The 12,775-nt window shown below is 39.1% G+C and overlaps 1 protein-coding gene across 3 annotated transcripts in view; it reads left to right on the forward strand.

Annotated features, from left to right (window-relative positions):
- pom121 (POM121 transmembrane nucleoporin) overlaps nt 1-12,775 on the forward strand; it is a 65,875-nt gene that overhangs the window by 45,691 nt on the left and 7,409 nt on the right. For all 3 annotated transcript variants that reach the window (XM_063031280.1, XM_063031279.1, XM_063031281.1), the window contains one exon: nt 6,329-6,454. In XM_063031280.1, coding sequence (XP_062887350.1) covers nt 6,329-6,454 — 126 coding nt within the window. The remainder of the gene's footprint in view (nt 1-6,328; nt 6,455-12,775) is intronic.

The following is a 12,775-nucleotide window of genomic DNA, read 5'->3' on the forward strand; positions in this document are numbered from 1 at the left end:
GGACCATAGTCCAGTCTCTATGTCTCTAATTCTGGAAAGGAAAATGAGGAAAACACTATGGAGGTTAAATTCACATATACTCAATAACCCAAAAGTAAGGGAGAAATCAAAGAATACTTAGACCATAATGACATGGGAGACGCATCACCAGTGATCTTATGGGATATATTGAAAGCTGTACTGAGAGGGAAAATTATTTCCATTACAACTCACATGAAAAAATTCTATGCACAAAAATTAGCAGACCTTCAAGGAAAACTAAAACAACTTTAAGTTGTAGATAGCAACAAAATTAGTTCTAAGTTAAAACAGGAAATTAAGGAAGTGCAAAGTCAAATTGATGATATATACACATTGAAAACTCAAAGAAACTTTTTTTACCTGAGACAAAAGAATTATGAAGTAGAAAGTTAATCAGCTGGATTATTAGCATATAAGTTACGTAAACAACAAGCAGACAATACACTTCATAAAATAATGAATCCAAAAACAAAGCTTGTGGAGAATACAATAGGGAAAATTCAAGAGACTTTTGAAACATATTATTGAGAGCTGTACTACCAACCCCGGGCCTCCAATAAGCTGTATATAGACACTTTCCTGAATTCTTTAGATCTACCTAAGCTCACAGATTTACAAAATGATTGCCTATTAGAACCAGTAACTGCCAAAGAACTGAATGCGGCCATCTCTAGATTAAAGGCCGGAAAGTCTCCAGTCTCTGATGGGTTTACCTCAGAGTGGTACAAACCGCTGAAGTCACAGTTAGTCCCATTATTGCTTAACACCTTTAATCGGATCTTACAGAGAGGAGAAATTCCACCTTCCTGGAGAGAGGCGATTATCTCAGTTATTCCTAAGGCGGGTAAAGATAAACTAGAATGTGGTAATTACCGGCCAATCAGTGTTCTTAATTTGGACTACAAATTATTTACATCTATATTAACTCGTAGACTGGAAAAGCTTCTACCTGATCTCATCCACTTAGACCAGACTGGATTCATTCAGCAAAGGCAAACTCAGGACGACATAAAGAAAACTTTACACATGCTAGAACAGGTTATTAAGAATTAAGACAGAGACAATGGTAGCGGGATTAGACGCTGAGAAAGCATTTGATTCTGTTAGTTGGGTATTCCTATACAGAGTGTTAGGAAGATTTGGCTTTCAAGAAAAGTTTATTAAAGTAATCCAGACTTTATATGACAGCCCTACAGCTTGAATTAAGATAAATGGGGACCTCTCTGACTCTTTTATTTTAGAGGGAAAAACTAGACAGGGATGCCCAATTTCCCCTCTCCTTTTTGCACTATATATTGAACCTCTTGCCCAACTAATAAGACAGAGCGAAATTGTAAAAGGTATCAAGGTGGCAGGGATTGAACAGAAGGTGGCGCTATTCGCGGATGACGTTTTAGTCTATTTGAGTGAACCAGAAAAATCATTTATAGGATTGTTTACACTGTTGGGTGAGTTCGGGAAAATACCAGGTTATAAAGTTAATGTAAAGAAAATGCAGGTTTTGTCCTTAAATTATACAGCATCCAAAAAACTGCAGGATACATATGATCTTAAGTGGGAAGCTAAATCATTAAAATATTTAGGAATAACCCTGCCAAAAGATCTTTCAACATTGTCACAGGTAAATTATGGGCCATTAATTTCTGAGATAAAAGCAGATATACATAAGGTGGAATCTTACCAGTTTTTTAAGTTAAATTCAAGGATAAATACCATAAAAATGAATATTCTCCCTCGGTTACTTTACCTTTTCCGGACTTTACCTGTGGAGGTGGATAATAATCAATTCAAGGAATGGGACAAATGGATTTCCCGCTTTATCTGGCAAGGAAAGAAACCTAGAATCCGATTTAACACCTTATATTTAGGAAAGGAAGGAGGGGGTCTGGCACTTCCTTGTTCGAAAAATTATTTTTATGCGTCACAGATAACCCCTCTGTTATATTGGTGCAATAGGGAATATAAGGCTAGATGGAAGGAAATAGAATTTGGATTGATTGACAAATTTCCCCTACAGACCTCAATAGCAGACAAAGAATAGATGGCCCAATAGGAAAAGTTTTAAAAACAGCTGGATAAATCTCACTTTAAAAGTATGGCAGAAGGTGATTAATTCATGTGGAATCAATGTTGAAACTTTTCAGATGGTATGCTTATGATACCGAATTTCTTCCCAGCAGAGGAGATAAAAGATTTGAACTGTGGATAAAGAAAGGTCTTACAACCTACCTCTCATTCACACATAAAAGTGTATTACAAAGTTTTCAATCCCTGCAGGACAAACATGGCCTAGAACACAATGACTTTTTTAGGTACCTTCAAGTAGAACATCATGTTAACCAGAGTTGTTAGATATACAGACTTATCAACAGTAGAATTAGAATTTTTCAAGATTCTGAATTCGGCTTACAGTTCAATACCAAGTAAATCAATTTCTCGATTATATAATGCCCCCTCTCATGCCAAAAATGAAAACGCATTGTATGTTAAAGAGAAGTGGGAGAAAGAAGTGGGGTTGGTACTTTCAGAGGAGGCTTGGGGGAAAATATGCAGCTTCTAGTGGTCTTCGACTAACTCTTTGATTTGGAGAGAACATTGTTGGGAAAATATTATAAGATACTTCAAGACCCCATACCAGGAAAAATATAAAGACACAAACGTGGCGTGTTGGAGAAGGTGTGCCTCCAAGGAGGCAAATCATTTCCATATTTTTTGGGATTGCCCTAAATTAAGTTTATATTGGGAAGGTATTCACAGAACATTAGTTAAGGTATTTAAGACTCAGATACCTCTGAACTTTGAGAACAGAAGAAAGATATAAAGCTGCTGCAGGCCCTTTTAGCAGCAAGTAAGAAATCAATCACCAGAAACTGGTTAAATCCAACATCACCTACATTAGAAGATTGGCATGAAATCATTTTGGAAATATTTAAAATGGAAAAGATGACCTACTGTCTGAGAATTCAAAAGGAATAAATGGATTGAATTTGGAATTCAAATTTGGAATAAATGGATTGAATTTATAACCCCAGAGCAAGCAGACTTTAGATGACTCTCCGAGTGGTTTATACTGTTTGTCTCACCAACATAGTAATAGTGTTAACGTAAGCACCCTTGGCTCAAATGTTTACTGTTCTTTTTTTTTGGAAAATGTGGAATTAACACAAGTAAAGAAAAGATCTGGGGAAATTTTGGACCAGAAAGAAATGGACCTGAAGAGATATATGGAAATTAGTATGCAACCCCTATTATTAATATTTTTTATAACAACTATTATCATTATTTAGTTTAATAGAGTGGAATTAACATCTATTTGAGTGCCTAATTATTTTCCATATTATCTCAATGTGTACTTGTGAATGTACAAATTAATATAGATTTACTCACATAAAAAATGGAAATGATTTTTTAAAAAATGTGTATTACTTGTGACTACCTCATCCAAATAAAAATAAAATTAAAAAAAAAAGAAAGTTCCAGGAGATCAGCAGTTGCCGAGATACTCAAACCTTGTCTGGCACTGTAATCATTCCAAGGACAAAGTCACTTGGATCACATTTCTTCCCCATTCTCATACTTGATTTAAACAACTGAACCTCTTGACCACGTCTGTATGCTTTTATTCATTGAGTTGCTGACATGATTGGCTGATTAAATAGTTGCATTAACGAGCAGGGGTATAGGTGTACCTAATAAAGTGGCTACTGAGTGTATGTCCTCACCGTTCACCGGATATCACACTGGGACTTCCCAAAACCACCCATCATCTACAAAGCCTATCAGGAATGTAATAGCCTGGGTAAATGCAAATTTATCAAAATACAAGGTGCTTAAGACCAGAACAAAGCAAACTATGTCTTGATGAAGGATGAGATGAGTCCTGATGAAGGGTCCTGGTCAGAAACGCCGACTGTTCATTCTTCTCCTTATGCGGAGTTTGTCTGGCATTATGTGATAAGCCCTTCAGTCATCATGTCAGCAACTTCCTCCCTCCACTGTAAGTGCATCCTGGCTACACTGTACAAAATTTTCTTTTTTTTTGAAAAAACACTGCATTTACTACTCATCGAGGCTAACAATAGCATAGCAGTTAGTGCAGCACTGTTACAGCTTAGGGTGTTGGAGTTCAGTTCTGACACCGTTCTGTAAGAAGTCTCTGTGTATTTTCCCCATGGAATGCGTGAGTTTTCTCCGGGTCCTCCGGTTTTGTCACATAGCCCAAAAATGTACCAGGTAGGTAAAATGGTCATTGTAAATTGTCCTATGATTAGGTCAGATTTAATGGAGTTTGTCAGGGGTTGCTGGAGTGTGGCTGTATTGCTAAATAAATGAAAATGAATAATTGCGATGAGCATTCCCGAAACTTCATCCAAGAGCAATGTTAACAATAACATGCTTAATAAAATGCTACCATTTGAATATTTCTCTTCATGTCACCATGACTTAAAAATGCATTATTTATTCTACATTGACTTTAGACCTTGGAACTCCTTGTCAAATTACATTCTGGATAGCATACACCAAATAGACTGAAGTGGTTAAAGAAGAAAGCTCACCAGCACTTAAAGGGAATCGGGGAGGGGCAGTACCTGCATCCTACAATTTAATTAATACTTAAAACTATATCTATGTTCCTGTAGTAGCCATTATATCATCACTACAGTGAATTATGAGGAAAGATTATGGAAACTAAAGTTGTAATCCCTGGAATTCAGAAAGGTTATAACTGATTTAATTTAAGTTTTCAAGATATTAAAGAGAACTGAAAGCAGTGATACTGTTTACAGTATTTAGCTCTAGGGAGTATGGCAAACAAAATAGCCAGGCCTTTCAGAGTCACTGGTAGGTAATCGCCTGGAATGTACCACAAATAGCAAGACATCAGATTAGTTGTTCATTTTGGATGATGGGATATTATAGTAATTCAATTTTTTGAGAAAAATGGGGCATCATTAAATGTAAAAGTGCAGATTGCAGATTAACTATGATCAAATTGAATGTCAGGTTTGAAATGCTAAGTAACAGCGATCTACCTTAATGCAACAGTCTTCTACAGTTAAGGCTTTGCACCAAGGAATTTGTTAATATAGAGTGTATTAATTACTGAACTGTTGACCTCAGATTAACAATGTGAGAATGGAAACTGGGAAAGACTAATTTCCTTGCCTCTCAGATAATGGTCTGTGTTCTGTCTCTGTGTATGTCGCTGATGGAGTGGGTTATAAAGGTAGAAAATTTCTTTCACTGTTTTCTCTGGGCTCTCTTATCAGCCAGCTGAGCTTTCTCTTTCCATTTTTTGATATCCTCCAGTCAGTAACCAGCGGTCCTGACTGTCGGTAGTTGTCTGTGACTATGTCTGCTATCTTTGTACATTACTTGTGGTTGCCCTGCAGCCCAGTATTCAAGCTATGGCTGAACTCAGAATCGGGTTTAATGTCACTGGCATGTGCCATGAGATTGGTTGTTTTGCAGCAGCAGTGCATTGCAATACATGAGAAACAATAAATTGCAGTAAATAGGTAGTTCATAAAGAGAGAAAAAAGAGATTAAATCTGAAACATTGTGTGTGTCTTCAGGTTCCTGTATCTTCATCCTGATGGTAGCAATGAAAGCAGGGCATGCCCTGGATGATGAGGGTCCTTAATGATGGATGTCGTCTTTCTGAAGCATCACTTTTTGAAGTGTTATTTATGTTTGTGTAAACTCCCTGAATTTTGTATGTCTCAACAAATAAAGGAAAATATTTTCTGATACTGGGTTTTGACTGTAAGTGTTGACAATTCCTTACCTCCCACAGATGCTGCTGACCTGCTGACTTCCTCCAGCAGATTGTTAGTGCAATTAAAAAGTATTTTGTCTACCTTTAAAACCATATTATTGATCTCTGGTGCTACTTACAAAAAGCTGTGAATTGACTGTCCAATATACTTCCATTTGCTGTATATATTTTGTCTTCTCTCAAGTTAAAAATTTCACTCTTCAGTTGCAAATAGGTGTGTCTTTTCGGTCTACAATGAGGAATTTTGTTACTGGTTATGAATTTTTGGAATTGCCCATTGCAAGGGGGGATGGTCAGAATTTTTGACAAGTGATTCATGAAATCAACAGGAAAGTGTTACTTCAAATGATTTGAAGAAGGGGATAAACCACAGGAGGATACAGCAGGATTTAGTGGGACTGTAAAATTGGAAATTTACAACTGCAATTTTGCAAATTCTTTCACAAAATCCAAGGTATTTTAGTACTAGCTACCATTTCTGCACAAATGGGTGTTTAACCACTGAACCCATTTTTGTTGTTGTTCCAGGAACAACTGCACCTGGATTTGGACAGGGTACTCCAAGTGCAAACTTTTCCTTTGGGGCCACTAATACTCCAGCAGCAAACTTTGGTAGTCCAGCAACAGGCACAGCAGCAGCAGCACCAGCATTTGGTAAGAAAATCCACCATTTTGTGTGTAAGCACTGATATTCTATTTACCTCGTCCCCACAAGGTGTATTTCTGGTGGCTTTCTGAGGAAACAGACCCCGCAAGAGCTAATAGGATTAGTCTGCTGGATTAGCTGGCTGAGCCAGCACGCAAGATTAAGCATTCGTCAAATGATTAGCATTAAGCAACAGTGAAGATTAAATTTAAAGCACAGAAATCAGATTCTGAATGTATCTGGCCTGTGTGGTTTGACTGAATCTCATTTTCTGCTTGTTTAGCGGGCCCATCATTACTTTTTTAATACCTTGGAGAATGCTATGGTGGTGTTCATCAGCTAAAGTAAATATAATAACCTTTTCTCTGCACAATCGAGCTTTGTAGATGGTTATTTAACAACAATAAAATGAAAGGAATAGTTTCACCTTTGAGTATTTCCAGGAATACTCTAAATTATGGGGATTGCAAACACTTCAATTAATTTTGAGGTTATGGATGATAATTACTAACTGTTTCTAGTTCTGCAAAAGATCAGAATTAGATTTATTGTTGTCATGATGTAAAAATTATTTTGTGGCAGCAGTTTGGTACGAAGGCATAAAATTATGATGATGAATTACAAAATTCGAAAAAAATCAGAAATTTATAATCAAAGTATGTATACAGTATTGTGCAAGTCTTAGATATAAATATCTATATATCTTTAGGGTGCCTAAGACTTGCACAGTACTGTAGTAATTTTGTGTATTACATTTGTCATGTGCCCCGTGATGGGTTACAGAACCAGCAGAAATGGAAAACACTTTGGAGTGTGGTATTGCTATTAACTAATGGTATTTATTAGTAACTACGCAATCCAGTAATATAAATTCAGATACATCAAACAGGTTAACAATGATTTTATATATATATGGTGATGAGTAAAGTTCAGTTCGTTATTGAGTTGAGTAGTGATGGAGAGAGAGAGGTGTTTAGTTCTTCAGGTGAGCTGATGGATGCCGTCGATCTTCCCGCTGTCCTCCAAAACTTCCAAGTTAGCCAAGCGTAACCAACTTAAGAGCACCGTCTTCGAGTGATAGTCTACCAACCGGCACATTAGTTAGACACACTAGTAGACTCCACAAGGTCGCTGTTTCACGCAGTAATAATCACAGATCGATCCCTCAGAATCGATCCTCAGTCCCACACTCGTGGGCACCTGAACAGGATAGTGGTAACTGCACCTTTGTGCACCTGCATGTCCTGTGAAACAAGCAATTACACTGGTTTAAATACTGTTGTGCTGAACACCAGCTGTCCATCAAGTAACTCCTCCCTTCTCTCTCTGTAGGAACTTAGAAGCTGGCAGTGTCCTTGCAAGCGTGTAAACAAACTGTGAGCAGTTCGTTCTCGTTCGTCTTCTCTCTCTCTCTCTCGCTCGCACACTCACACACACGCACAGTCTGTGTTGGACATCTCTGTCGCTTTCTCTCCCCCTCCTCCCCCTTCTAAAGGCACAGTTCATAGGGATAATTCAGGATCTCGTCACACCCCCTTCCCTTTACAAAAAATTTTGACGTAGGCAACATTTTTAGTTTAACTGTATATTACAAAGTTTAAAGCAATACATGTATAATCATCAGATAACAGAACAATTTCTAACTGAACATCTGGAGAAACAGTCAGCTATAATGTTGTCAGTACCTTTCACATGTTTTATTTTCAGGTCATATTCTTGCAATATCAGACTCCAGTTTAATAACCTTCTATTCTTATCCTTCATCTTAGTTGGAAACACTAACAGATTATGGTCCGTGTAAACCACAAGTGGTTTCTGGGCAGGACAAACATAGACTTCAAAATGTTGTAAAGCCAGAATAAGTGATAGCAACTCCTTTTCAACAGTGGAATAATTTTTCTGGTGCACATTAAATTTCTTTAAGATATAAGCTACTGGGTGTTCAATGTCATCATCACCCATCTGTTCACAGTACTGCCCCAGCAGCTTCGTCACTAGCATCTGTTGCTGTAGAGAATGGTTTTGAAAAATCAGGTGCTTTCAGCACAGGATGGTTTTCAGCCGTTCAGATGCCTCCTGGCAAAGGTCATTCCATACGAATCTTTCACTCTTCCCTAGGAGTTTCGTTAGGGGGAGAACGATATCTGCAAAGTTCTTACAAAACTTTCGATAATACCCAACCATTCCCAAAAACCTTTCTTGCCCGTTGGAACAGGAATCTCAGCAATAGCTTGAACCTTGGCCTATACAGGAGCCAGTTGGCCCTGGCCTACTACATAGCCCAGATATGTAACTGTGGCATGACCAAACTCACTTTTAGCGAGGTTCACAGTAAGATTGGCCTTCGACAACCTTTCAAACAGTTTTTCTACAGCCGCAATATGCTCTTCCCACGTGTCATTCCATACAACCAAATCATCAATATAAGCCCGTGTTTTCTAATCCTCTAGTCACAGAATTGATCATTCTTTGAAATGTCCCTGGAGCATTTTTCATACAGTCCAGATGTTGTCACAAATGTAGATATTTCTCTAGCCTTCTCTGTTAAAGGAACACCCCAGTATCCTTTTAACAGCTCAATCTTTGTAAGGTACTTAACCTTTCCCACTTTATCAATACAGTCATCCACTCTCTTTCCTTGTTCTTTCTTGTTTCCAATTTCTTGTTCAACCATTTTACTTCCCTCTAAATTCATTTTGTAAGGATGCTCTTTGATCAGCTGGGCTGAATTTACAGTGACGTCATGCACTGCTGCTGTACACCATTTTGGAATGTCAGGAAATAAATCTTTATGCTTGCTAGTTAATTTTTACAATTGTTTTTGGGGTGCAGGCTCCAACTGATAGACCTTGTTAGTAATATTTTTCTAAACAATAGTGTTTCTGAGCTTTATGGGGACTACACTGAGTACATTAAAACTATCTGGTATCTCGGTACCAGCCTTCATGACTCCATTTGTTTTCCTAACAGTACTTGTACCATGTCAGAGTCATAATAAGGCTTCACCATATTTACGTGCACTAATTGGGTAGCCTTCCTTCTGTCAGGAGTTTTAATAACATAATTCAAAGAATCAGTTTCCTTAATTATTTCATCTGGCCCATGAAATTGCGCTTGGAGGGGGTTGGTCACCAGGGGGAACAGAAGCAGAACTTTATCTCCAACCTCAAACACCTGTCCATTCGCTCTTCTATCATACCAATGTTTCATTTTAATTTGGGAATTTTGCAAATTCTGTTTTGCAAGGTCACAAGCCTTGTTACGTCTTTCCCAGAATTTCAGAACATAATCTAACACACTGACACACACTTTTAGGTTAGACCACTGCTCTCTGAGCAAGGTCAAAGGTCCTTTGGGCCTATGGCCGAAAATGAGCTCAAATGGACTCAACCCCAGGGATTCTTGAATGGTGTCTCTCACTGCAAAAAGTAGTAAATGTATCCCTTCATCCCAGTCCGTGTCATTCTCCTGACAGTAGGTTTTAATCATGGTCTTTAAAGTGGAATGAAACCGCTCCAAAGCCCCTTGAGACTCTGGGTGGTAGGCAGATGACACGATTTGTTTAGCCCCCAGCTCAGAAACTATTTGCTGGAATGTTCTCGAAGTAAAGTTACTACCCTGGTCAGATTGAATTTCTTTGGGCTGACCTGCCAGTGTGAAAAACTTATTGAGTGCTTTTACCATAATCTGGCCTGGTTGTTTCCGAGAGGCACTGCTTCAGGGAACCTAGATGCAGCACACATAACAGTTAGCACATACTAATGACCAGCTGCAGTCTTTGGCAATGAGCCAACACAATCCACTATGACCCTAGAAAAAGTTTCACCAAAAGCAGGTATCAGTTTAAGTGGTGCTATTGGAATAACCTGATTAGGTTTCCCCTCAACCTGGCAGGAGTGGCAAGTCCTGCAAAAATTCACAACATCCTTTATTAAATTAGGCTAGTGGAATTACTTCATAATCCTGTTCACTGTCTTTCTCACTCCATAATGTCCACCTAAAGGCATCTTGTGGGCTAGGTTTAAAATTTCAACCCTGTAAACTTTTGGAACCACTACCTGATGTTCAATAGCCCAATCCTCACTTGCAGGCACCATAGTGGGTCTCCACTTCCTCATTAACACCTCATCTTTTAGGTAGCATCCTACTGACTCTCTCTGAACCTCCTCTTCTGTGAGAGCTGTCTCCTTTAACACAGCAATTTCAGAATCTTTATTTTGTTCCTCTATAAATTCCTTTCTCGTTAAGGACAAATCTTTTTCATGCACCTTGCTCTCCTCAGCTTTACTACTCTCTGAGTCCTGCTGGAATAGGCAAGGTAGAAAAGTCTCTGATAAATCATCATGATTTAAACCCCTGGTTTTGCTATCATGGGCCTCAGCAGACTTTCTGAACACGCTTCGAGTAACTGCGTATGTGGGATAAGCATCAGTATCTCGTTAGCAGCAGCCTTGCTTTTTAGCTGAACTGCTGAATACACATTACCCTGGATAGGTGTCAACCTCCCCCCAGTGTTTACTAAACTGTGTACTATCACCAGACTTACAAAAACCTTGTGTATATTGTGAAAAATGCCAAACAATCCATTTATTTTATTCTTACAACCTTTATCCCGATTTGTCTCCATTGTAACTTCTTTAGACGGCCTCTCAAAACCAAAACAGTCCTTCTCCACATCACAATCGTGAACAACATAACCTTGAAGGTGCTTACATCCACATGTTAAAACAAAATTCAGCAGAGTGCCACATACATCTTTAGTAGGCCCCTGTCCTGAAAGGAGGGTCAAAGGTCGCGAAACCACTCCAACCTTCACAAGTACTTTATTCAAAAGTCTAGAAACAACACTTCCCTCAATCCTCAATTTCCACTGGCACCAAGGTTAACCCCTTATTCACTGAACCAAGACCATCTGACACAAATTGAACTGCATTCCTTCCCAACCGAGTCAGACACCTCAGACCTTAACTGAGTTTCAACACAAGGTTCAGTACCCTGTGAATCCACAGGTACTTCAACAACCTGAACACAGGCAATCAGGACAGCTGCCTCTTCTGGGCTTTCATCACTTGTCCTAGTTTCAAATTCAAGGTCACCCCGAACCTCCCAGCTACTTTCTGGCAAACTCTCATCTGGAGTAAACTCAACCTCGTGGATTAAAACAACTTATTCTGCTATCATAGCAGACCCCCGCAGGGTGGTGGCATCCTCTTCATCTAGGTATGCTCTTACATCACAGGGAACACGACTTTTAAATTCTTCAATCAACACAAGTCCTTTCAAGCTGTAAAAAATCATCAGGGTCCAACACTAAACCTCTCAGCTGCCGCATCTCCCTCTCGAACTCTCTCTGTCTTTCTACCTCTTCTCTTTGTTTTTCTGCCTCTCTTGCCTCATGAACCCTCTGCTTTTCTGCTTCCTGAGCCTCAAGCTGTTTTAGTTTCAATTCGTGCTCTATCTTTAATTTTGCCAACTGAAGCTGAACCTCAGCCTCAGTAAGTACCTTACCTTCAGCGAATAACTCTAACACCTCCTCTTCAAACTTTTCCTGGGCTATTATTGTCTGTATCTGAGCTTTCCCCATTTTAGTGGTCACCTTCAGTCTTAACTTTTGAGCAATTGCCAATAGCACATCCCTTTTAGCATCATCCAGTGCCTCAGGGGTTGGTTCTGCCGCAAACTTATTAAACTCAAACTCCATTTCTGCTGACATTCCACACAAGCAAATCAAAAGGGATTTTCCCCAATCAATTCAAACAAGCCCCCAACCAATTTGTTCAAATGCCGGACGAGCCCTCAATTTTGTCACGTGCCCCGTGATGGGTTAAAGAACTAGCAGAAATGGAAAACACTTTGGAACAGGATAGTGGTAACTTCACCACACCTTTGTGCATCTGCGTGTCCTGTGAACCATGCAATTGCGCTGGTTTAAATACTGTTGTGCTGAACACCAGCTGTCCATCAAGTAGCTCCTCCCTTCTGTCTCTGTAGGAACTTGTGTCTCTCTGTCTCACTCTCTCACTCTCACTCTCATTCTCTCTGTCTCTGTCTCTCTCTCTCCCTCACTCTCTGTCTCTCTTGCTCTCATTTAAAGCACAGTTCATAGGGATAATTCAGGATCCCGTCACAATGATAAACTTGTTTCTTAAATGGCTCTCTATTACAGACTGAGTGGGAAGGGCACAGACAGGGAAATCGTGGTTGGGTAAAGAGGGAGGGAATGGGAAGCAGCAGAGAGACATTCTGTAATCAATAAACCAATTGTTTGGAATCAAATGACCTTGTCTGGTATCTCAGGGCTGAGTGTGTCTTCATCTGTGCCACACTCC

The sequence above is a fragment of the Mobula hypostoma genome, chromosome 23, assembly GCF_963921235.1.
Source record: "Mobula hypostoma chromosome 23, sMobHyp1.1, whole genome shotgun sequence".
Classification (NCBI taxonomy): domain Eukaryota; kingdom Metazoa; phylum Chordata; class Chondrichthyes; order Myliobatiformes; family Myliobatidae; genus Mobula; species Mobula hypostoma.